The 27,019-nt window shown below is 41.2% G+C and overlaps 1 protein-coding gene across 5 annotated transcripts; it reads right to left on the reverse strand.

The window, feature by feature from the left end:
- On the reverse strand, positions 1-26,231 carry SEPHS1 (selenophosphate synthetase 1). 5 transcript variants are annotated; one of them, XM_010590722.3, is made up of 9 exons: positions 26,098-26,231; positions 22,999-23,269; positions 17,071-17,174; positions 13,897-14,004; positions 12,704-12,825; positions 11,487-11,577; positions 8,895-8,994; positions 3,704-3,916; positions 1-1,915 (listed from the first exon to the last, which is right to left on the reverse strand). In XM_010590722.3, exons 2-9 carry the CDS (start codon positions 23,189-23,191, stop codon positions 1,701-1,703), a joined length of 1,146 nt encoding a protein of 381 aa, XP_010589024.1. In that variant the 5' UTR covers positions 23,192-23,269; positions 26,098-26,231; the 3' UTR covers positions 1-1,700. The 5 variants fall into 5 exon arrangements, with proteins under 5 accessions (XP_010589024.1, XP_003410626.1, XP_010589022.1 ...); XM_003410578.3 differs by having other exon boundaries at positions 12,704-12,858; positions 26,098-26,228; XM_010590720.3 differs by lacking the exon at positions 26,098-26,231 and adding an exon at positions 25,223-25,409 and having other exon boundaries at positions 12,704-12,858.
- Between the last annotated feature and the right edge of the window lie 788 nt (positions 26,232-27,019).

The raw sequence follows: 27,019 nt of genomic DNA on the forward strand, positions 1-27,019 counted from the left end.
TTTCCAACATATTTTATTTTGCAGACCACTGGTTTGTAGCTTTTGAGGACCAACATCTGTATAAATTCCTATAAAATGTCCAATTAATTTCAGTTCTGTAGCAGCCTCTTATGTACTGCCCTGTACACCATGTTTATGGCTCGAGTTCCAGTTACATATGCATAAAGGCTGCCGGTTGGTTCCTGAAGGAGAGCATGTCCCAGTTAAAGCCTCTTCCAGAAGCTTCAGCTTCCCAGTGGTGGTTTCCTTTGGCAAGAGGTTGATCAGTTTACAAGGCTTTGGTGCCTGTAAGCAGGAAGCATTCGGAAACTTGGAGAAATGTGGTGCTTTTTCTCTTATGAAGTCAGACACTTGAGGATTCAGTGCGCTTGTGCTTAATGACAGGAATCCCTCCTGATTAGTAGGTGAAAATATAAGGAAGCCTCTGTTTCTAAGTAACACGGATAAACACCTTCTTCGATCGCCTATTTGTTCTAGAACTACAAAATTTAATTCAAGAAAATATAGGTCCCGTGAAAGACTTAAAAGTTTTATAAAACTAAAATCTAGTTTTCCCCAATAAATTGTACTTTAGGCAAAACCCTCCCAATGCTTCTAAAATAATTCTAAAAGGGGCATCTGATTATACAAGGGCAATAAAAAAAATTAAATATTTATTTGAGTAACAAGTTCGAGCTGCAATGTTGGCAATGCAGATTTTTAACAGAGTCACAAAAAGCGTGCACAAAAAAGGACTGGCACAAAGGACAAAATAATGCTAAGAATTAGGCTAAACAGCTGCTGATTTAAAGAAAACAAAAGGCCTGAAATCTCTATACAAAATATAAAATGTATTGAACACTACCATCCACAGAACAGTCTTTATTATTGATTATATTTAAAAATTATTTGCTTAATTATATATTGAATCATAAATGAGTATTATACATGAGCCCCCTTTCGGAAGGCAATTCCTTGTTGCACTATAGAACATCTAATTACATTGCAAAAAGTATCCTTTTTTGATATCAATAAACAGTTATTGATATTACTGTAAATATGAGGGAGGCTACAAAAAGAGAAAGAAAATAAAATCTTTTTTTGTCATCAAAGTGCTTTCCATGCAGAGTAAAGCACTTGCCTTGTTTAACTGAATGCTCTATGGGGTAATGTCCTGGGTCAAAGATTTGCTCTTGAATGATTAAGTCTAGGCTTTACAAATCAAAGACTCAAAGCAATCATGCAACCCTTTTACCACTGGGATATCACTGTGTCACTTACCAATTTTGTCTTTCCAGAATACTATTCAGGACATTAAAAAAAAAAGGTCAGACTTATAAGGATAAATATACATACAATGAAAAGACACAAATTGCTAGTTGACACTACTATTGGTAATGTCTGTGCTGTGTGAAAGCACCTTTAAAAAGAGCCTATGCGGCAAGAGATAAGTGTCTAAAGATTCAAAATGAATCAACAGTATTGGATAACAATATAATTCTCAACTCAGAAGCTGCCTCAAGATCAGGTGCATCTTCAGTTAATGTAACAGGAAAAAAAGGCAATGGATTTTATTTTATTAATTGCATCCACTCACAAATTGACCTAAGGTCACCAGATGTGTAGACACAATGAGATTTTTGTTTACAGTCTTTAATTGAAGTGATGATAAAGGAATAGATCTATTTAAAAACAAAACCAAAAAGTGATTTCTGTCTAGATTAAGAGGTGGCACCAGGTGTGGGGTTCACATTTTGAGTGGCCACTTGCGGTGCGACTTCGATGATCCGGGGTTTGTCTATGATTCTGGCGGTACGGTTGCCCTTCTCTACAATCCCAATAATCCATGCTTGGTGACCTTCACCGTATTTGGGGGACTTAATCTCTGCACAGAACCGAGCGGCTTGCTCCCGTGGCAAACAGATTAGAAGGCCTCCTGGCAAAGGAAAAAGAATCATCATCAGTGCTGACACTTTGTGAGCAGTGTCTCTGCCCTCTAACCTTCTAAAACACGTCTGCACAGAAGCAAGTCCAATCAACAACTTTCGACGTGCAAGCTGCTCTTTCTGTTCAGTTAAGAAGCCTGCTCCATTCCGCCTGCGCCTATTCCACAGATTAAACTGCAGAGTAAGAATTTCTTGGTAAACTCTTACTACCAAAAAAGCAAACTTTAAACTGAAAAGGACCTATTTCTGAAACGTTTAAAGCCTGGAGGGATTAAAGTATTTGGGGTCTCAATAACGTAAGTGATGGCTATTCCTTCCACGTTACACTGAAGACATACTTAAAAACAAAAGATTCAATTTCAATTTGAATTATCTTACTCTTTGAGAAGATTCAATTTTATTCTCTATATTGGCCCTTCATCTTACAAAAAATGCTTTTTTGCATTTTGTGTGTGTGTGTATGGAAAATTTTAAGAATAAGATTCATGAAAGTGGATATGCCTCATAGTATTTAGATTCTAATTCTGGCCCTGTCATTACCTCCAAAATAGTAAAAAGTATAAAATACATTTTTTAAAAGAACCTTCTTTGCTATTTCTAGTAGTTTGGACAGAAGCTTTTATATATTCACAAGTGGAAATAACACAACCAGGAAAAAAGACATACCCTGCTTTCAAAAATAAAAGGTAAAAAATTCTCATTTCTAGACCAAGGAAACAAATTTAGTTTGTTGGTAATATTCATTAATTCATTCAACATTTATTCAGCAGACTAGATGCCATGCACTGTTCTAGCCAAACACTGAAAAACTGAATAGAAGTCCCTGCCCTCTCAGAGCTTATTTCTAGAGGGTGGGAAAAAAAAAAAATCAGAAAACTGAAGGGTTGAAGTACCCTCTATAAATGCTGTGAGAGGCACAGCTTCTCCCTACCAGAGTCCTAAAAACCTAAAGCCATTCCACAGGTGGCTGACACGTGGGCAGGCTGTGTGGTCCTCACTCCTGTGGACACCAGAATCTTCTAAGAGGCTTTAGTAATTACTGATGTCTAGGATTCGATGGCAATTGACAACAGGCCTACCCCAGACCAATTAATTACATCAGGTTTTTTAAGAAGTCAGGTCTAAATGTGGGTATTTTTAAAATCCCCAGGTGATTTCACTCTTTTGCCAGGGTAGAAAATGACTGAGTTTTAGAGGAAAGAAAATAGATATCAGAGAAACTAACAGGGAAAAAAAAAGGACTCCTGAAAGAGGAAACAGAGGAGTCAAAAAAAAAAAAAAGAGAGAGAGAGAAAAGGGCGAAGGGGGAGAACAGCACCTAGAAGACAAAATATACTATTTTGTTCTTAGAACAGCAATTTTAGACAGTTCTCAAAGAAAAACACAGCCTGCTCAGTATAATCATCTATGCGTATCACAGTTTATTTCAAAAGCTACACTTCCAATGAAAATTGAGTGATGGCTTATTTCATCCCACATTCTCTTTCCCTCTCAGGGCATCACCGTATTCCTACATCCGAAAGGAAAACACAGAAACACTTGTCTTAGAACCACGATGCTCGACCATACGTCCAACGGTGGGAGGCTGTTAACCTACAGCACTCGGGTGGGGAGGGGGGATGACTAAAAGCATTAGTTGCTAAGGAGACCGAGGTTATCAGCACTGACCTCACACAAAGTGGGGTTATGCTCATGTACTTGGCTTCTTCTTTCTCATGGAATCTTTCCGTTAGCCTCACTAGTTTAAATCCTCAGATTTGAACCCAGGATCCTTGTACCTGATGTCTCCGGGCAGGTCCCATGCATGAGGCCAAACATGTTCCCACAGGCCTTGCTTACAGCTGCCATCTTGGCCAGTACAGGGAGGTTGTGAATCACAAATGACACTTCGTTCCTCTGCTGCTTGGCCAGGTTCTGTGCATGGCCCAAAATTCCAAAGCCTGTGATGTCGGTGGCTGCATGGGCATTGAACGTGTGCATGAGTCCTGCAGCTAAGGCGACAGGGGAGGTGTTCATTAGGTGGTGTAATCAACAGTGACTCTGAGGAAGCAATCTTTGTTCAGTTCAAATCTTACACAGGCTGCTGACCTTACTCCTCATTCATCAGGGAGACAGCAGATAGGGGCAATGAAAACGCAATTTTTTAAACATCAACAAAAACCAGAGTTAAATTCTGAAAGTGGATTTATTTCAATTTGAACCACTTAGAACTAACAGCAGCTACAATTAACAGTAACCTCCCAGTAAACTGGGAAAAAAGAATAATGAGAAATTATGATCTCAGTAGAAGGTAAACCAGTAGAAAATGGCCTAAAATCATGGAACAGGACTTTTTAAGATTGTCTAAACTAAAATCAGCAACTCTAGCTAGAGGTGAATTGCCTGAAAGGTTGGTTTTTAAAAATTTAAAACCTCTTCTCATGAAAGAAGTACTCTACGGTAAATGCATTTTCTGGTATGTTTCTTCTTTTTAGACCAATTATCTCCTTTACTTAGGCGCATTCTGACCAGAGGCAGAGAAGAGAGCTGAGATTTCTAGTTCATCGGGGTAGCTACGGGACCAGACATAACTTACCGTTCTATTAACATATCTATATACATAGCCCAGTGGTACATTCTGGGGGAGGGAGGACTTCCAATGACATTTAATAAAACTATCACCTGCACTGTAGCTGCTCTTCATATGTATTATGCTTTATATTCATGTATGAATACATAAAACACACCACAGTATATTGATGGTTCTGTCCCATGCTTTTTTCACCTGATAGTATTCTGGAGGAGATAGCTCCCTAGCAATACAGATCTTTCTCATTCCTGTTATAGCTGCACGGTACTCCACCGTATGCATGTAAAGTCAATAATTTAACCAGTTCCGTATCGATAGACACTTGGGGGTGTCCTCTCTTTAGCAATTACAAACAGTGCTGCAGTGATTAGCCTTGTACATGTGTCATTTCCTATTCTGGCCATTGGAGCTTCGGGAGAGATTCCTACAAGTGGGCCTGCTAGATCAAAAGGAACACGCATACGTAATTTTGTTAGATATGGCAAACACCCCTCCGTAAGAGTCCTGACACACTGCATTCCTACCACCAATGTAAAAAAAAAAAAAATAAGCATGTGGAAATCTTAAATGCTCAAATATCAGGAAATCAATAATCCATACGGACAAAGCCATTACAAATCACGTTCTTACTGTTTAACTACTTAATCTGAAGAACTAAAACAGCAAAAAGATTTCTTTAAACAGTATGAGTGACAGGGGACCAGGAACAGTAACAAAAAGTCTACGTTATAATTAATGAGAATATCTGAGGACATGGATTACAATTCAACTTTAGAATAATATTTTATAAGAAACAGTCATAGAATATAGAAAAAATTATGCTAGGATTGAATTGTGTCCCCCTAAAATATGTGCTGGAATCTTAGCCTCTATACCTGTGAATGTAATCTTACTTGGAAACAGGGGCTTGTTATGTTAATTAGATCATACCTGAGTGGGATGGGTTCTAAATGTAATCACTTCTGAATTTTTAAAAACAGCAAGTTACTTACACACACACACACACACACACACACACACACACAGGAGAAATGCAAGGTAAGGATCATCTACAAGCCAAAGAACCATGAACACATGGGACCACCTACAAGGAAGTAATCGATGCAGCTGAGACCTTGATTTAGACTTTTAGCCTCCAGAACTGTGAGAAAATAAATTTCTATTCTTTAAGGTCATGCACTTGTGGTATTTATGTTACAGCACCACTAAGAAATGAAGACAATTATGGAAAAATTCTTTCAAAATGTCTTGTCCGAAAGCATTATCTAGCTGTCAAAAATTATGTTTATTAAAATTATGTAACAATATGGCAAAAAGAACTTAATGTGAAATGAATAAAAGCAGACCCCAAATACATAAAAAAATCTCTGATGACCAGTAGTATAAAACAACAAAAAACACAACTCCATGACCACCAACTATGCATAGAAAAAAGCCTGGAAGAATACAACAAACATCCGGTGGTGGGACAATGGACAATTTTCTTTCTACTTTTCTCCATTTTCTAAAAACTTTCTAAAATAAGCATATATTTCTCTTACACTAAAAGAAAATATATATACGTGTATATATACATACATTTATATAAATAAACAGGAAGAGAAGACACATTTAAAAGTTTTATGAAATGCAGTACACCTTTGTAAAGCGTGGCACTATCTGAAAAGCTAAAGGAGTACCAATCTCTTACATATGTGTATCAGAAGCCGTGCACAACGAGGTTACACATTAAAAAAAAAAAAGGAAAAACCTGTTGCCATTGAGTTGATTCCAACTCACAGCGACCCTATAGGACAGAACAGAACTGCCCCACAGGGTTTCCAAGGAGCGGCTGGTGGATTTAAACTGTTGACCTTTGGTTGGCAGCTGTGGCTCTTAACCACTGCATCACCACGGCTAAGGGATGAATCTTGGAAACATTCAATATTTAATGAAAACAGTAAGAAAAAGATATGCAGGTACGAGTCTACTTTTATGAAGTTAAAAATGTTTAAAACTTACTTGTTTAGGAATGCAATCCTATATGACAAAAAAATATTCTAAAATGCAAGAGAATAATAAACACAAAATTCACAACAGTGGTTCCCCTAAGAGCGGAATGAAGGTGATGGGATCTGGGAAGGGCACCTCTGGGGCATCAAAGGCCACGTTCTACTTCTCACACGGAATTTCTTATGTTTCTATTTCCTATTGGGTCTTGCACTACTATTCTTTAAGCCCTGCACGTATTTGATAACATTCTTTTTTATCTATTAACCTAAAAAATTTTTTTAAAATAAAAAAATAAGAGAACGACAGACAAGATGACGTTGGAAAAGTCTCTTTACATTTTTAAGTAACTTTAAGATTAGAGTATCAGACAAGATCTTTTAAGGTCCTCTAGGTCAAAGAATAAATAATTGAAGAATTCATGGCTGAAACACTAAATACACTTGGTACAAAGTCATTTGGGGGAAGGTGAAGAATAGAAGGGAAGAGACGAAGAAAATACATTCAAATCCAATTCTGATTTCTGGTTAGGGGGATCTCACGAATGTAACTGAAGAGTAATTTTTTTTTAGAATAAGATTCTTGAACATCATCAAATATCTTTGAGGTTTCAATGCAGGACGCCACACAATCCAAGTCCTTCAATACAGCATGTGATTAATGACAAGAGAAACAAAATCGGTATTTCCAGAATAAAAACTGTATATAAATTTTCATCACTAGCTTATGAGGACAGAATCTCTGGTGTCATAGAAAGGGCAGTTTTTGGAGTTAGACTTGGGTTCGAGCACAGGATCTGTCATGCATCTCATATACATATATTTCCTTTTCTGCAAAGGGGGGATAACGACCCAACTCACAGGAACATTGAAAAGAAAATGTCCAGGAAGTACCTAAACGAACAAACAGCACATGGTATACAAAACTCACTCAATCCACATTTAATGAGCACCTACAATGTGTCCTTCAGTCTTCTAAGTGCTGAGAATATTGCAGTCAGCAAAACAGACAAAAATCCCTGCCCTCTGGAGCTTATTTTAAACACTGGTTTGCTTCCACATCATTTACACAGAGCAACCCACAGAAACGCTTCTCTGGAAACAATCCTCTGGACGTAGGAGTTTCGGACTCCGAAAGGCCCACGAAAAGTGCTTCTTTCTTAATTATAAAATACACGTGGTATTTTCTATACATGTATGAAAGCCAGTCAAGGCAGTGAGTATAAATGCTTAAACTATCTCAAGTGACTCCCTCGGAAGCTGTGCTGCTTTCTAGAAGATGAGTTCTGGCTCTTGAACTTTCCTGATTATTGTAAATTTTTAAAAACTCCCAGCACAGAGTTAAACTATTATTCAATTACATTGTACATTACTACATACAAAGTCTGTGAAATGGCCTCAAGTTCTTACTAAATCATTAAGAGAGGAAGTAGTATAATACTTAAAAGCGTAAGTAGAGGCAGATCTGGTTTCTAATCCTGGGTCCATCACTTATCAGGTCAAGTTGCCTAATCTTTCTGTAAAATGATAATAGTAGCTTCTTGTCATAAGAATTAAGTGAGAAAGTATGTCAAGTTCTGACACACAATAACTACAAATAAATAGCAATCACTAATCTTACTTTTTATCATTATTACAAAGCTAGGACTAAAAAGAAAATGTAATGAAAAACTTTGTGACAGGAATGAAATTACTCATTTATATACCAAACCCACAAATAAAAATTTGTAATGTTAACACCTTAAGTTAATAAATGAGTCAAATACTTCTGTAAACATGTGACATGTTTTCCATCTTTACTGGGACACAGAGAAATTCAACACTGCCTATAATCATAGAAATTTTGAGTTGGAAGAAACCAAGAGAAAATATAACCTAAACTCTCCATTTCATAAATTCAGAAAGTGAATTCATTGATTCATTCGTATTTACTTCTTGTCTGTGCTTGGCATTGTCCTCACTGTGAGGGGTTCTGGGCCAAATGGGTAAGAAAGATGCTGATAAAAGCCTCAGTGTCCTGGAGAACTCCAGATGCACAGAGGGAGAGAGCTGGTTAAAATACACTGACCTATTCTAACACACATTTAGCTAATCATTAGCCATTTATCTTCTCTAATACAGGTCACAATTAATGCTCATTTCTGTCAAGAAAACACAATGTATTTGGATTCCCACCAACGATCTATGGAACCCAAACCAGGTACCAAGAGAAGAGGGTCGGCAAACTGAGGTTATGGGCCAAATCCAGCCCACGGCTCCTTTTGGCAACCCTCAGCTAAAAATGATTTTTTTTACATGTTAAAGAGTTGCAACTGAGTCTGTATGTGGCCCCAAAGCCTAAAGTATTTACTATCTTTGTCCTTTTTAGAGAGTTTTCCAACCCCTGCAACAGACCTCCCCGGCCCCTCATACCTGTTCGGTTGAGCCTTGCCATATTCATCATTGCTTCTTGGTATGCCAACTCTACGTCTTCCTGGGTAACCACTAGTTTAATTTTATTCCATTTTTCAGGCTAATAATAGGAATATAAGTGAGGGGAAAAGAGGGAAAATGTGATTGATTTTTTCTTCTAACCATGGACAAAGAGTACATTTTTTTTCTTTCTGGAGAGTTTTATTTTTAGTTTTGTACACAAAGTTTTCTACATTTTTTTTTCTATTATCTTAAAGTGTCCATTAGACATGTCATCACGGTATCTTTTCTCCTGTCAACCCACACTTCTGTAATATTGCAGTTTTGGAAATGTAAAACCTGGCGGAAGGACACACTGGCTAAGTGTGTTGGCAGTAAGCAGTGTAACAAACACTGGGTTGCAGCCTGCTTTTCTTTGGTGAAGTGTAAGTCATTTATTAATAGTTTCGAATGCCCTTTGGTTTTCCTCCCATATCTTCTATAAAGCTGATGGCTTTTACTTTTCGTATTATAGTTACACTTTTACTGACTTGAGTTGAGTTCTGTGATCAAGTCACCGTGATGGCCAAATGAATATAAAAACAATCTCAACTGCAGGCACACCAAGGAGTCCTGGGTGACCACAAAGGTTATCAGCCACGTAAGGAGAAGAAAAGTCTTTCCCTTTTTCCCCCAGTCTGATTTTTGAACAGGCTAGCAAAGGTGCCTTCCTATCTACGCTCATAGGGCAACGTGGAACACAACTCTGAAGACAGTGAGATCTATCTGAGAGTTAAAGAGCTGAGGCTATCATGATGCTTGGTTCGTGACACACCGTCATCACTAGTCCATTAATGGCCTTCATTTATTCATTCCTTTTTTAATATTATAAAAATTAACCTACCACATAACGCAGTAACTGTTGCTGTTGTTGTGTGCCGTCAACTCGATTCCGACTCATAGTGACCCTAGAGGACACTGTAGAACTACCCCACAGGGTTTCTTAGGCTGTATTCTTTAAGGCAGATCACCAGGTCTTTGCTCCTGCGGAGCGGCTGGTGGGCTAGAACCACTGACCTTTCACTTAGCAGCTGAGTGCTTAGCCATTGCACCACCAAGGCTCCTCTGCAGTAACTAGACATTAGCAATAACTACCTATGTGCTCTCCCTTATAGCAGGACCCTGTCTCCCTCCCAGAGATAACTATTCTGAATTTTGTACTAATCACTCCTCTGCCTTTTAAAAAATAGTACTCTCACACACACTGATGCCTAAACAATATACTTTTTGGCTGTTTCTGACCTTTATAAAAAGGGTATTGTGCTATTGCACAATCTTTGGAACTTGATTTTTTCCAATTCTGAGCATTCAAAAAAAAAAAAAAAAAAACTGATAAGAAATAGGCAGTGTCAAGCTGGAAATGGGGAGCACAGAAGAATTCCAAACCACCTCATCTTTGATACCCTTTGCCTAACCTGCCTCTAGCTTCCTTGCTAAATTCTCGGACCTGGGTAGTTGTGTCAGAAAGCAACTGTGTATTATTCCCCTGTAACAGCTGTCCAATCCAATTCCCAGATGTTAACACTGCATGCGAGAAATCACTCCATCAGCACTGGATGAGGGAGGAAAATAAGAACGTGGCAGCCTTAGAGAATTATTCTACTATCTCAAGCTGAGATAAACCTGGACGACAAACTGCATAAAATTATGTGCTCTTCCTTTTCAACTATTTCTCGGGACTGATAGTTTTAGATGACAGCTGTAGAAATTAATAGTGCCAAGGTATGCGAGAGTACACCACAATCTTAATAATTTGAGTTGTTATACAGCAAGGAAAAAAAAACAAAGTATGATTATGGCTCAGTGGAAAAGTGGCTCAGGAGAAACGTCTTCGTATTCTAGACACATTCTTCACATGGGAATTCTACATCAACACGTTCTGAGTTACTCATCAGCTTAAAAAAAAAAAAGGACAAAACTACCAAAAAAAAAAAAAAAAACCCAGAAACCCCATGACTAAAATAATTTAAATTTTCAATAACCTTGGCTTCATTTATACCCCAAACACCACATTTTTCACAAATTCTCCTCCATATTATTTCTTGGCGCTGTTTCAGATGTGAAAAATAAAGCTTTCTCAGCACCAAAGAAACAGACAAACCTAATCCCCCACCTCTCAAATTCTCTTTATATAAAATCTTTGAAACCCCAGGCTGGGACATACCTATTTCACGCATTCAATACCTGAAACTTCCATTCAATAAAAGAACACAGACGATTCCTTTGATTTCTGAAAGGGCTGGACCGATATGAAACTCTGTGGTAGTAAAACTAAAGGACCTCATTTTTAAAAGACAAACTGGTGACATTCAGACATTCTAAATCTTAAACATGGTAAAATAAGTCCAAGGAGGAGCTGCTTTATGGAAGAGAAGTGACACTTGAGGAGCAGATACAGCACAAACAGACTAAAGAGATACTATCTTTGAACTAACATACGAAGTGAATGACTCTTTTCTCCAAACCCTCTAACAAAAACTATCCATGACCCCGAAAAATTACTGCTTAACCGTCCCTCCCCACTTCCAAAATAACGAAAAGTGGTTTACGTACGATATCCAGCCACTGGTGCACAGCTACTGCTACCTGCGTACCCAGGGGTTTCGTCAATACGAGCACATCTCCAGGCACTGCATTATCTGGCCTGAAGAAAAGGAAAAGGGCATTTTCTAGTCAAACTAACCAAAGAAAGAAATATCTAGAAGGAAAATTCTGTTAAAAAGACATGTGTACAAACACTTACTTAAATCTAAGGCAACTGCCACCCTGTGCTAGCATCTTGTTACTGAGGCTATTGCTGGAACAAAACATTAGAAGAAAACTGACATACAGGAAACTCATTTTCCAAAAACAGAAATGTCTTTCTATTCAACTCTGAATTATCCAGACCTTAAAGCTGACCTGTTCTTGTACTTCACTGGTTATGTGTAACCTATGAATTTATACAACATATCGGCAAGCCAAGTGTGATAAAATTATTGGATTATTTTTAAGCTTCTGGGTATTTTTTTTTTAAATATAATCACATATACAGGTTCAATCATTTTTTACAAAGTAAACAGCCAAAAAATTCATTTAAGTTTGTTTTACTGTTTTTTTCTCTCCAATTTTTGACTATCACTAAGTTCTTTTTCTACTGGAAAGCTGGAATGGCGAGACAGATGGACTTTAGGATCTTTGACCCACATAAGTTGAAAGTTTGGGAACTATCAACGTAAAACAGGAAACTAAAACCTTGATGTAAGTAAAAATGCAAGATTCTGAAAGGAAAGCTGCCAGATGATGGCTCTAAAAGGAAGTTCCACCGATTGAAAAATGGGCAAAAGATATGAACGTATGAAAATACGCTCAACCGTACTCGTACGAGAAATGCAAAGTAAAATTACCAAACAGACTGGCAAAGACTAAGAATTTTGTTAAAACACTTTGTCGGTTAGGGTATAAGAAAACTGGTTCAGATTTAGCAGGTGAATTATGTGGTTATGTGAATAAGGTATCACAATACAACTTCTGAAAGGAGCCTTGTGGTGCAATGGTTAAATGCTCAGCTGTTAACCCCAAGGTTGGTGGTTCAAACCCATCCAGCAATTCCATGGGATAAAGACCTGGTGACCTGCTCCCGTAAAGATTACATCCTAGAAAACCCTTTGGGGCAGGTGTCACATGGGATCTCTATGAATCAAAATCAACTCAACAGCAGCCAACAACAATAAAGCTATTTAGAGAGAGAAACCAACCAGCCAGGTGACATGAAAGAAAAACCAACTTACATGATGAATTCGTTGGGCTGGCAGACAGTTGTAGCGACTCCTCCCAAAACAATCCAGGGGTTTAATACTGTTTGGCCACCTGTTACAGATGTCCCAGCTTCCTCTGCTGCATCTTTAAAACCCTGTATAATTAGGGGCATCACTTTATCCCTTTCCTAAGGTTTAAAAGGACACAAATTAAAAGTCATATAATTCCGTTCACAACCCAGGGAAGAGTTTACACTTGTAGCTATAAACAGGATCATAAAATCCTAAACAAGTCCTGAAAGTTTACAGAAAGGGCAGGGAGCAACGACACTGGGAATTTTGTTACAGTGTGATCATTTATCAAACGCTGGTAGATGTTCTAGATAACAATGTGAAAGAAGCCCAGACAACAGAGAAATCAAAACTGTAAAGTGACTGGGACCACAGGACTGCCTCTAAACATGAACCAGCTATTAAATGGTTATTAAGAATCACAAGGCCAGCTAAATGTGTGCACATACCTCCTCCCCAAAAGGGCTTTACAGCCAACCAAGGGGTGCAAACACTGGCTGAGGGCTGTGGGAGTAACTCACACCAGGAAAGCCCCCACTGATATCACTATGCACAGCAGATGGCCAAAGCACACATTGTCAAGGTGGAAAAGGGCCTCCTGAAAACTCTGTTTTCTATGAGGAAGGACAAACTTTTCAGGAGAGACAAAAACAAGTACCCGTCTAAAATAACCTAAATGGTATTTCAACTCCGGATCAAAGAAGAGGTGTAGGTAGGAAGGATGTGGACATGTTGCCAAGTGATAGCCCCATCACTGTCTACACCAGTGAATCAGCCAAAAAGGAAGGTGCCAGCCCTCTAGTTGCATGTGCTCCTGGATCTATAAGGCTATCCCCAGTCCACTGACCTAGGGCTAATGTACTATTACTATGACCTACACCTTATTTAGAACAAATAAAAAACAATGTCTTGGCTCAGTCTACCCAGAAGAGAGAAAGATAAGCAGGTGGTAGAAATGAAAAGGTGAACAACAGGCCAAGCTCTTAGGTTAATTTACTGATAACTGCTAAAACGTGGAAAGCCAGAAAGGCTACTGGAAACCAGCTAGCCTGGGGTCCTTACTTCATAGACGGGAAACAAAGGTCTCACCAGTCAAGTGGCACAACCAAGACGGCAGCACAGATTAGTCTGCAGTGGAAGCGTCTCTTACTTACCCTGTCAGTCATTTTATTGCTAATTCCAAGGAGCATCAGCATGTTGTCACATTCTGTGACTCCCATTGCATAGAGGTCACTGAGGACATTGGCACATGCGATCCTGCCCTGGGAAGAGAGGGGAGATGTGAGAAAGGACACCGGGGACTTCCTAAAAGCAGGCCTATGGAGAGGCCTTCAAGAGCTCAGGGGCTTTCCGGTAATGGCAGCTACTGGACTTGGTCCTGACCTGCTGTGATCTGAAGACTAGTAACCTTTCTTTAATCAGAGAACCACTACACCGTTCATTATGTCTCAGATGTTCCTGTTACCACCTCTCCTTTCTTGCACAGAACCAAGAATGTATACGCTCTTTCCCACTGTAAATACTAGAAGTCTGCAACTTATTTAGATCGGGACCAGAGGCTGGGGAGAAGCAAGGTTGGACACGAAGGTTCAAGAGGAACAGCTATGGAGTGAGAATGTCTAAAAATAACTATCCTAAAGCAAACCAGGAAATAGCCACTTATCCTAAAGAAATCCAAGAAAATGTTGACTTAAATTTATTGTATTGGTTATAGAGATGACAATTTTTATAATTTGGTTTGAGAAATTTTTTAGCTTCCTTCCAAGGCTGTAGGAGACAAACAGAATAATCGTTTTGTTTGAGAAACAAAAAACGGAAGAAATAAAACCCACCTAGGCCTTTTTTTTTTAGGCCTGAAGTCAAATTGTTTTCTCAAGAAAAACAGAAGCATTTCCTAGTAAAATATATCATTTTACTAGGAACTTTAACATAATATTCAATAGAAATGTGGTAACAGATTTTTGCATTTGCTCTTTGAGATTTTTTTAAAAGTTGCCTTGTTTAGACTATTGTTTTTCTTAGGCAGTAAAGGAGAAAATAAATTTTTCTTCTGACATGAGGATAACCAAACTTCAAAGTATTATCATTTTCAACCGTTACTCAATTGTTTACTTATATTTTCCTATGAATTCATGGTAGATCAGCAGTGCAACTCAACAGCCTTCCGCAGACCAATTTTTTTTTTTATTAACTTTTATTAAGCTTCAAGTGAACGTTTACAAATCCAATCAGTCTGTCACATGTAAGTTTACATACATCTTACTCCGTACTCCCACTTGCTCTCCCCCTCTTGAGTCAGCCCTTTCAGTCTCTCCTTTTGTGACAATTTTGCCAGCTTCCCTCTCTATCCTCCCATCCCCCCTCCAGACAAGAGATGCCAACACAATCTCAAGTGTCCACCTGATATAATTAGCTCACTCTTCATCAGCATCTCTCTCCCACCCACTGACCAGTCCCTTTCATGTCTGATAAGTTGTCTTCGGGGATGGTTCCTGTCCTGTGCCAACAGAAGGTCTGGGGACCATGGCCGCCAGGATTCCTCTAGTCTCAGTCAGACCATTAAGTATGGTCTTTTTATGAGAATTTGGGGTCTGTATCCCACTGATCTCCTGCTCCCTCAGGAGTTCTCTGTTGTGCTCCCTGTCAGGGCAGTCATCGATTGTGGCCGGGAACCAACTAGTTCTTCTGGTCTCAGGATGATGCAGGTCTCTGGTTCATGTGGCCCTTTCTGTCTCTTGGGCTCTTAGTTGTCCTGTGACCTTGGTGTTCTTCATTTTCCTTTGCTCCAGGTGGGCTGAGACCAATTGATGCATCTTAGATGGCCGCTTGTTAGCATTTAAGACCCCAGATGCCACATTTCAAAGTGGGATGCAGAATGTTTTCATAATAGAATTATTTTGCCAATTGACTTAGAAGTCCCCTCAAACCATGGTCCCCAGACCCCCGCCCTTGCTCCACTGACCTTTGAAGCATTCATTTTATCCCGGAAACTTCTTTGCTTTTGGTCCAGTCCAATTGAGCTGACCTTCCATGTATTGAGTGTTGTCCTTCCCTTCACCTAAAGCAGTTCTTATCCACTGATTAATCAATAAAAAACCCTCTCCCTCCCTCCCCGCCTCGTAACCACAAAAGTATGTGTTCTTCTCAGCGCAGACCAATTTTTAACAGTACCAAAGCCTAATCAACAAGGCCAGCAGGTGACTTGGAACTTGGAAACGCCAGCTGCTGGTTAGGGTGCAGCAACTTACTGCCCTTTCTGTTCTGGGCTCTCTCAGACTCTCTTAAGAGATGCTGGGAAAAAAACAGGATGAATTCTGGTTCCAGCCTTCTTTGCCACCTGGTCAGGTGGGACTCTGGGGTGTGGCACACCTGCCCATCCTCCAGAGTACTGCTCCAGAGGAGAGAACAGATGGATGTGTGGAGAGGTAACAGGTTTCTAATAGCCTGTTTATTTCTCTCCAGCACCAGAGTGACCAACATCCCCTTCCCCCCATTTAACTACCGCATAGCCTACGCACACTCCAAACCAGTCCTTGTGTGCAGCCTGATCCCTGTGTCCTTGCCACACAGGGCATCTGGTATTTTATAACAAAAGCGGTCTTCCCAATCTCTTCATTGGCTCCTCTTAGCTGGCAGGTGGTAGGGTTAGGGTTAATACATTAACGGGTTGCTGGCTGCAACATGTTTTGACCATTTGAAAAAATATAGGAACATATACATATACATATATAAAAGCAGTACATGATCAGGAGCTAGCAATTTTAATTCAATGGTTCAGATACATATTATACACAGTGGTACATAACACAATGGGATGATGTGGCGGCGGAGGCGGGGGAAGCAGAGGAAGTGACCAGATAGCCTAATCATGCTTTATGATGAGAAGCTAAGCTCCTTTATTTCTGGAAGGAACATCCAGGATCCATTCTATGACAGAGCATGTTAACATCTCCAGCCTGAAACACAGGCATGGTGGAGTTTACAAACGTCAAAGAAAGGCACAAAGAAAGAAGGAAGAAAACTATAAAAATGCTTGTCAACAGACATTCCACTAAAACATTAGGTGTCCTTATGCACAGATGTATACTCAGGTACGAAAGCAGCAGAGGCACTTCTTTGCTTCTACTTGTATAGTGCCAAGTGTCAGCAGGACATGTATCAATCTGTTGTAAATGTGGGGATCAAGCCATCATTATACCCCAGTGAGTATAATCTGGATATGGCAAAAACAAAAACAAAACAAAAAAACCCATACATATACAAAACCCCAACTACAAACAAAAAACGAATAAGCAGTTTCAGATGAGAACACATTTGGTCAAACTTACCATCATGTAAGGGTCATCTACGATAGGGTAAATGTAATCCGTGGTCTGAACCAAGGAAAGACCGCCATGCCTCAAAGGAATGACACAGGTATCCATTCCAATGCCTGTAATGACAGAAATCATCATCATCATCCAAAAATGTAAAGGAAAGGCCATTTCATTTTTTACAATCAGTGCTCTCAATAGGAAGAGTTTTGCATAAACATACTTAATAGAACACTGCACCCTGCCAACGTGGCAATGTGTTTCCTATCAAGAAGCGTAACTGAAATAAATGTGAAACATAACTAGCTTAAGGTAGAAATTAAGAATAAAAACTTGTCAGTCATCAAGACTCAACTTCAGTGAGGCACAATTTTTAAACGTTAATGATGCCCTGAATAAAAGTTTTCCTTTGTATTACCATGTCCATACAGAATTTCTTTACAGGTAAGGGTAAGTGAAACCAGGGTTATTTTATCTGTAAGTTACTTTGAGTAAATCTTCAGGCATTATTCTCTTTTCCCAACCAAGAATCTGTAAAATATTTTACACACACAAAATGCTATTATTACTTCTATATTCTATGAAAAATGAAAATGATAAAGCCAGAACAGGATCCATAATTTCCAGTGCTACATAAAATGTACGTGCACATAAAAGCTCTGGCATCCATGCGATCTATTTGTTATACAGGTTCCCAAAAGCATTTTTAAAAAAGAGCTCTTAATATTTGATACTATTCCCCTAGTGAAAAAACTTATAAATGCCATCTTTACTAACTTATAATATGAACGAAAACTGGCCAAAAGCTTACCTTCTGTCACTAATTTTTTTTTCTAAACAAGTCTGTGAAAAAAATGTCAATTTATGAAAAATCACTTCTAAACATTTAGAAAGATGGGCTAACTAGAAGTAATTCCTTTTTCATGAAATCAGTTTTGTAGTCCAGACTAGCTACTGTATGCTACGTTTCTTTAAAAAATAGCCTGCAAAGTAGAGATTTTACAAATTGAGACTGGCCTCCCCACCGAGTAAAAAAACGATGCCTTTCTGCGCTCTCAAGGAGTATTTCAACTTTGCAGTCAGACAACCCAAAGACAGAAACAAATTAAGATGAAGTACAAAAGGAAGCAAGGGAACTCTACTCTCCAAATTCCAAATGAAGGGAGAACGAACGTGTGACTCACACTAAGAGGAGTACATGTGTCCCCTTCGCAATCTGCATAAGCAGTACTACTCGGTGTACAACTTCTTCAGTACCACAATGGCAACATACCCAGTACAGACTGGGTCACGGAGGCACCTGATTTGTCCTGGTCTTGGTCCATTACCAATAACGCAAACATAAAATCAGGTTTAATAAAAAGCCACAGACACTGTGAATACAGGCTGATTTTTTACTAAACTAGATGGCAAAACAAAAACTCTTGGTAAAAGATCCAGTCAGGGAATTGAGAATTTCGTCTTAGAATGGCAAGTCTCAAAAATTTGAGACAATGAAACGTACTTTATTAACAATCAGTTTTCACGTGTATTAGACAAGAATGCCTGCAATAATTGATCTCAACAGAGTGTATGTTCACAGCCTCTCAGAAATTTCACCTCACGATGTTCTCTAGTATTTAACTGTAAGTAAGGCAAGACCGAAACCCTGGTGGCATAGTGGTTAAGTGCAACAGCTGCTAACCAAAAGGTCGGCAGTTCAAATCTGCCAGGTGCTCCCTGGAAACTCTATGGGGCAGTTCTACTCTCTCCTATAGGGTCACTATGAGTTGGAATCGACTCGACGGCACTGGGTTTGGTTTTTTTTTTTTTGGTTTAGAGCAAGACCCACACTTTGACACATATGGATTCTCCCTACGTTGATAACTTCAACAGTTGGTTGTTCTGAGCATATTACGGTTGTCCCTCAGTATCTGAGGCAGACTGGTTCCAGGACCCCCACTGATACCAAAATCCATAGATGCTCAAGTCCCCTATATAAAATGGCATAGTATTTGCATATAACCTATGCACATCCTCCTGAACACTTTAAATCATCTCTGGATTACTTATAATACCTAATACAGTGTAAATACTATGTAAACAGTTGTTTCATCACAACTGAAGACTTGCTCTGGAAGGCAGCCTTTCTCTTCTCTTGGGAACGGTGATGTTGCCTGGGTATCAGCTGAGGCCAATTCATCTGTGATCCTGAAGTTCTTGGGACCATAGAGCTAGCCAGCCGTCCCTTTCTAGCCTGACACTCCTTCCTTTCATTCTCCTCAACCCCCTCACACACAGCCTTTGAGGGACTGCTCTGGCCACTTCACTGCTATGTTGGAACCATTTCACAGAACACAAGGTACACACCAACACAAGTAGCTAACTAACAAAACGCGAGGTGACCGATGCTCAAACAACGAGTGCTGGAGAGAGACTGAGGGGCCGTAAGACGGTGGGAGGCTACAGCACGGTGTGCTTACACATCACATCACTGCATCATGCGGATTCAGTGCAGCGCTAGGTGCACAGCAAATTCAAGTTTTGCCTTTTTGCAAATCTTTTTTCCCCCAAATATTTTCAACCCGAGGTTGATTGAATCTGTGGATGTAGAACCCATGGATAGAGGAGGCCGATTGTACTGATCACTTTTGGAAAGTCATGAAATAGCATTTTCTTCTGGCTGTTCATTTAAAACTACAGGAATGTCGAAAGCAACATGAAAAAATAGTTGCGGAATGTTAGCTTTAAATGTTTCTAATCTGGGTAATCTTAAATTTGGATGGAACAGATTTGATTTGTAAAGCACTTTATTTCTGGTTATACCTAGCCAAGTTCTTTCATCAGAGCACTTTAATGATGATTCTTGAGCATGTTCCTAGGGCAGGCAGCTCACATGATTCACATTTCTCTTTCACAACCACGGCACAACTATCTATTAGCACGATGCTCTACAGCTGCACTCTCCAATACGGCCGTCACAACCACGTGCAGCACTGGAGAACTCTGAGATGTGCTGTAGTACACATCAGAGTTTGAACGTTTAGTACAAAAAAAAGTCATTAATAATGTTTTATATTAATCATACACTGGAATATTTTTACATGTTGGTTAAATAAGGTATATTAAAATTAATTTCACCTGATTCCTTACTGCTTTTAAAAAAAAAAACACGTAGCTACTAGAAAATTTAAAATTACATATGTGGCTTACATATTTTGTTTGGACAGTACTGGTCTACAGTGATTGATTTACAAATCACCTAGTGAGTTATAAGGAAGAGAGAGGAGGTGAGCACCAGAGAAGGGCCAGGGGCCCTGAAAAACTAGGTTATCAAATTAAAAGAGGGACCGGCAGTCCAGGAAACGGGCAAGTGAGAGGAAAGGATGATGCTGTAATGAGAGGGAAGCCTCAAATATCAGACTGAGCAGTTCAGGTTTAATTATCAGTAGACGATGGGGAATCCTAGGTTCAGGCGTGACTGAAACCATCCATCAAGAAGCAACCCACATCATCATACTGCCAATAGCAATCAATGCTTCACAGGTCTCAAGTACCAGTAACACATGTACCACGTTCTAAGACAAACCTATTTGAATATTTCTTTAGTGAAGATTTAACTAATGATTGTGTGTACATTTAAAAGCAGTTACGCTTTACCTTTCAGTTAACACTATCTTAGAAAAAAATTTAAAAACAGATAAATATACACAAGAATACAGATAACATATATTCGTATATCACCAAAAAACCAACTGCTGTCAATTCCAACTCCAAACAACTCTAAATATTAGAGTAGAACCGTTCCATAGGGTTTTCTTAGCTGTAATCTTTAAGGAAGCAGACCACGGGGCCTTTCTTCCGCAGCACCACTGGTTGGGTTCAAACCACCAACCTTTAGGTTAGCAGCCAATCGCAAAACACTTGGACCATCCTGGGGTCTCTCTCTATGCACACATCCATATACTTTACATGGGCACAGTCACACATGGTACACATACATAGATAAACAGATAATTTCTGGTACTTACAATAATCTCAAACAGTTAAGTATTATTACTCTCATTTCATAGATTAGGAAACTGAAGCTCGGAAGTGTTACATAACATGCCCAAAGTCAAAAAGCTAGTGACTGTATCAGGATCTAAATACAGATCCGTTTCCAGAGCAAGGTTTTGGTCACTGAGATACACCACTTCTGTACTACGTTTAATACTATGCTTCCTTCAGTTTTTTCTTTTCCTTCAGTGTCCATGTGCCGGTAACCTGGGGTCTGTCTACCTCAAGGGAATGCCAGGGATGCAGAATTGTGTGGATGTGTGTTTTTTCTGGGAAAGGCTCCACAGCTGTCAGACAGCTGTCTTCTTCTGCCACTGTTGGGAGTTATGGCTAAAGCAGCGCCTTTCTTCACTTCTTAGAATCCAAATGACAAGCAGTGTGGTGGGTAAAAGAATCGGAAGATGTACATTCCAGGTCCAACGTGAGTCCTGATCTCGGACCATGTGACAGGGCATGGGTGACCTAACCTTCCTGAGCTTCCTGGGCCTGCTGGAAGGAGCAAATGATCCAACCCTACCAAAGCACTTAGGGTGCAAGGCATGTCCCAGGTGCTCAACAGGACCAACGGGTGGAAGTTATAAACAGAAACTGTTACGTCATCCGTAAGGTTTTTATTTTGGCCCACTATTTCTCTTGACGAAGCTGCCTTAAGCACTTTCTCAGTATATTCTTATTTCTTAACAAGCAGGCTGATGTCTAAAATTCAGCTCATTCCTGTGATATTGTGCCACAGCTTAGACATCGGCTAAAGAAGACCGACGTTCAAACTGAGCTTCTGGAGGTCCTGCGGGCCTCCAGAGTACACAGTATGTTTTCCTCCTTCCCTATCAAAGTAACTCTGCTTTTATCTGCCTTATGTATTAGGGGAGAAAGGAGTACTCTGGGTTCAACACCAATGTTGTAAGACAAGGCTTTACAACAAAATGAGCAAAAATAAATGAAATAAAAAACCTTTTGTAAGAGCTCATCAAGTCACACCATAATTACGTAATATCCAAACTCCCAGAATATACATCAAACTCTCAAAAAGTGATCACTGTCTTGCATCAGGTATCTAATAAGCCGTAGAGTAAAAGAGAATAAACAAATATCCATCCCAATAGCCTAAAATTTCTTTCTGAGCTCTATATTTGGGAAAAGGCAAACTGCTGATGACATCTGGAATTTAGTAAAGCAAAGAAAAAAACATTGCTCTTAATTCCAGATGATGTCCTGAGGTCAAGTACAGATTCAGTCCAGTCTTCTACTCCCCTTCTGTGTCTGGAAAAGTTTCTTTCCTTTTTTTTCCTTGAGGAGCTTTTCAAATGACACATATTGCAAAGCACCCCTCAAGCTCCCTCTCTGACCCAATCGCAGCTCTCCAAAGAACTGCAAAATCATGCCTTAAGCATCAAAAGCAATACACAAAATGGAAACATTTTAGGGATAACATCAGGATAAAGAAGCCCTGGTAACGCAGTGGCTGAAAACTCAGCAGCTAACTAAAAACTGGCAGTTCAAATCCACCAGCCGCTTCTTCGAAACCCTATGGGGCAGTTCTAACTTTGTTCTATACAGGTCACTATGAGTCAAAACTGAATCGACGGCAACGGGGCTCTTTTTTTTTTTTTTTTGGTTAGGATAAAGGCATAGAAGAGTTTCTGCGTGATCCTGAAATAACCAGAAAATTTCATCAAATAAAAACGTTTTTACAGTAATATAATCACACACCTAATAGTTTAAAAACCGTCAGAGTACATTCTTGATGCCTTTCAAGTTCTTCCTCTGGAGACATCATAACAGTTATCATTGCTTTGCTGTGCGAATCCTTCTCACCAAAATTAAAAAACAAAAAACAAGTCACATGGGAGAAGCGAATTCTGGTTATTAATTCATTAACTGGACTGTAGACAACAGTTTACATACCCAGCCTTGGCATAACTGCTCCCAGAAACTGCTCATCTTCTTGGAAGTGGTTCTCTTGTAAGGATTCCAGCAATTTCTGTAAAACATCTTGGGGCACTTTGCAGCCTGTTCCCTTCAGTTCAGTGAATTTGGTTAGCCGGAAACTCTTGTCCAATTCATAACTCTCTGGGTTAAAAGACTCCCGCACAGACATGGTTCTTGGGTGCACACACCTCACAGGTTAGCTTCTTTCCCTCCGTCTCCTAGTCTGCTGGTTTCTTTATAGATCCACCTAGGCATCACCAAAACAGAAAGACATGATGAGATAGAATTCTGGTACCTGCCCAAAATTAAACAAAGACAACAGATATGACAAGGGTGGAAATCACCAAGACCGCAGTGAAATAGTGATTTGGGGCCACAATGCTTTGTTCACCACAGTGATGCATAATCCAGAAAAAATCATTTTAAAAAGTGGCTATACCATCACAGCCGTCCTCTGGAGGAAGGTCTGATGTCTAGAGTGTTGTCATAATTACAGCTATGTGGGGAAGCAAGAAAACGGCCTCCGCAGAAAGAACTGCGGGCCAGCAGGCTTACTTGACACAGTGCCATCTCGAACAATAAGTCCCAAAGGTTCTTCCAGCATTATGAGAACAGCACTTCTAGTCACTTCATCTGTTAACTTGGATGCACTGTGGCTTCTAAATTAAGAGTTCCTAGCTGGGGCAACTTTTTCTGGAAAACCTTCTGCTACCTCAACACAGAAAAACAAAATGCCTAATACAGACTTCGCGGAAAAAGACACTGATGCAAAAGCATTTGATAAAATTCCTCATAGTGCTAAATCCAATTTCCAAAACAAAACAAAAAAAATGTTTTTACTACGAGACACAAGTATACAACACAATCCAAAACTAATAGGAGGCCTCACTAACGAGCCCAACTTGAGCACCAGAATGGCTGTTAAACACAGCACACTTCATTTTCCTCAAATGAGTGCTTGGAAACTTCCTCTGATGTTTTAATGCAGTGCTATTTCCTAGAAAGCAAACATCCCGCCCGACAAACTAGTACACACACATCATTGACAAAATATGCTAGTGCTCATTACCATCTCACTGCAGAACTAAAACAATAAATTAAACCGTTCTAAATCACTAGCATTTACGGCACTTGGTACCACTCTAAATTTCTGGTTTGAAGTCTTTGGGGCTAGAGCAAAACTTACATGTGCTCCCAGGGTTTACAAATCTCCATATTGGTACTTTATTAGCAGAGAATTACAGACACCCCAAGTTTTAGGGTCAGTTTCCCCTATAAAATTTATGATTAAGAACATAATTCCCATTTATAGAGTTTTCGGAGCCCCTGTGAAGCACATTGCTCACTTAAATCTTACAAAGCTGGAAATTGGGCAGTTATCCAAATGGTTGGTACAAAAACATGTTTGGGATGAGCAATAATTTCAGTGTGAAACCTACAACGGCACAGGAGTAAGCCTTCAAACGAAATTCCAAGAAACCAACCTGTCCCAAAAAAGGGCAGCGGCAAGGAAAGATAGTTACTAAAAAGGGAATTTCGAAGCCATTTTAGAGTCAGGACAAAATCTGAATAGTACTTTGACTTAGAAAGGTCTGGAGCAAAACCAACAAATCTTTTCCTCACAAAATGCTTTGCATTTAACACCGCCTCACCGCCACGGGAAAGAGCGGGGGAATCCAATTCGCGAGGCGTCCAGTTATTTTCCTACCTCCAATCCCTATCCAAAAAAAAAAAAAAAAGCGGGGAGGGGAATTTGGGGAACTTCCTTTTAAACACTATGTTTTCACAGATTCTTAAGAGGAAAAAAGTTTAAAACACCTTAAGTCAAAGCGGCACTCTGGAGTTTTAAAACCCCTTGTGGAACGAGAATATAAATACAGAAACTCACCACCAGACCTAAAAAAAAAAAACCTTACAATTTTGGAGCGGATGGGAAGGGTGTGCTTGGGAAGGAGTATGTAATTAATGGGGGAAGGGGGGAGTAAATTTGCTTAATAAGAGACAGCAACTCCAACCTAGAAGCCACATGTTTACAACTTTAAAACAATGACATGAATATTTAAAGTAAAGTTTAACCCTTTCCTTCTCGGGCACGTTTAAATCTCTTTAAATGAGTGAGCAAGGCGAGCGCGCAGCAGGAGAGCAGCGGAGCAGTCCAGTTGGGGGTAGGAAAGCGCGTACCCCGCAGTCCGATACCTACCTACCCCTAAGCCCAGTAAGTAAACAATGGAGTGGACCCCAGGACGTGGGCGCAGGGGCCCGGCGCTCTCCATGAAGCACAAGTCAAGAGGCAGCCAAAGCGCGGAGGACGGAACTCGGGGACACCTTAAATCTCAGGCTACCGCCTTTAAAGGCAAATCAGGCCTGGGCAGCGCTCTTTGTGCAGCGCGGCGCCGCGGGTTGGCCGCGACCGGGCGCACGCGGCGCGGCGCCGCCGGCAGGGCCATGCCGGCCCACCAGCCCGCCACCGGCGGCGGGAACCGCGGCCCACTCCACGGGGAGGGCACGAGGCGCGCACGGCCAACTGGCCTCGGCGGCCGCGAGCGCGGTGGGACGCCGGCCCGCGGCACGGTCAGCCGGGGCGCCCAAAGTCAGCCAGAGCCCAGGTGGCCCGGCGGCCGCCCAGGGCGCGCGGTGGGGGTGGGGAGGGCCCGGAGGCGCCGCGCGCCGCACCCGGGGGACCGGGCAGGATTCTCCCGCCGCGCGCGCGCGGGCCGCCGCCGCCGCCAAACAAAAATGTCGGCGGGTGAAAAAATTAACCCCTGCGCCGCCGCCGCCGCCGCCCTCCCCCTCCACTCCTCCCCCTCTCTCTGCTCCCTCCCTCCTTCTCCGGCTCGCAGCGGCTGCGGGCGGCGGCAGCGGCGGCGCGGGCGGTGCTTCTTTTTTAAAGCGGCCCCACCAACCCCTGGCTCTGCCCCCTCTCCAAGCAGGGCTGGAAAGGGCCGGCCGTGCACGTCTCCCCGCCGGTCCCGGGTGGGACGGAGGGGGATTTGCAACGGCCGCAATGGGCTTGTGGACGCATATTCCCCTTTAAGCCTGGTGTCTCGCCCCCCCCCCCCCAAGCCAGGCGCTTACCGGTTCGCTTTTCGCCCTCCTCCTCCTCCCGAAAACGGGACTCCCGGCCGTTCCCACAATGCACCGGGCGCGGCCAGGGCTCCCTTAAGCGTCGCCTGAATAAAAATGCTGCTCGCGGCGGCGGCGGCGGCGCGGAGGGCGGGAGAGCCCCGGGCCCGCGCCTGGGCGCCGCGGTTCTCGGCCTCACCCCGCGGACCCCTGCGGGAACCCGGGCCGCCCCACTGACGCCTTGCACGGCACGCGAGGGTCCTTTAAGGGCAGGCTACCTCCCTTTAAGAGGCGGCGGGCCGCGGCCGGAGCGGCTCGGTGCCTGCGTGCGGCCCGGGAAGGGGGCGGGGGCGATGTGCAGGCCCGAGCGCGGCAATGATTGGTCTCGGGGGAGGGGTGGGGGGTTGCAAACTCGAGGAGAGGTGGCATCCGTTGCATGATGCAAAAAGGATTGATTTCAAAAGTTGCGAGTTGTATTGGCAGCAGCCGGAGCGCCAGGACAAGCCTTTCGGGCCCAGGCCACCTACTTCGCCGCGACCCACTGGAAGGGCCGGGAATGGTTTCCAAAACATTGCTGGACTCGGCCGCTTTACACTCTGCGCGATACTGTACCTGCTCCCGGAGCGCTTCCGTCGTATTGTACTATGAGACAATGAATATGGAAACAATTTTAAAAAGAGTGCAGGAGCAGAGGAAAAGTTGCCTCTGCTACAATTAAAGTTTTTAAAACACAGTGTGTTTGATTAATGGTGACTTCGATCATATCTCCTATTGTTTAGCTTGGCTTAGGAGTTAATATTAGCCTTAATGAAATATGCAAATGTCCTGTCAAGTTTCTTGAACATTTAATATGCTTAGTGGGAAGTCAAAGATTAAGGTTACATTGTTCTCCAGTCCAGGTAAAACATGGCAGACTAATACTGTATATCGACAG

Source organism: Loxodonta africana, chromosome 4 (genome assembly GCF_030014295.1).
Source record: "Loxodonta africana isolate mLoxAfr1 chromosome 4, mLoxAfr1.hap2, whole genome shotgun sequence".
In the NCBI taxonomy this organism is placed as follows: Eukaryota; Metazoa; Chordata; class Mammalia; order Proboscidea; family Elephantidae; genus Loxodonta; species Loxodonta africana.

Excerpts from the sequence above, each read along its gene's own strand:
- SEPHS1 (XM_003410578.3), bottom strand. The coding sequence starts at position 23,191 with ATGTCTGTGCGGGAGTCTTTTAACCCAGAGAGTTATGAATTGGACAAG. Across the intron at positions 12,859-13,896 it reads GCAATAAAATGACTGACAGG|GAAAGGGATAAAGTGATGCC; the intron begins GTAAGTAAGAGA and ends TTTAAACCTTAG. Across the intron at positions 3,917-8,894 it reads GGCAAGGCTCAACCGAACAG|CTGCAGGACTCATGCACACG; the intron begins GTATGAGGGGCC and ends CTGTCGCCTTAG.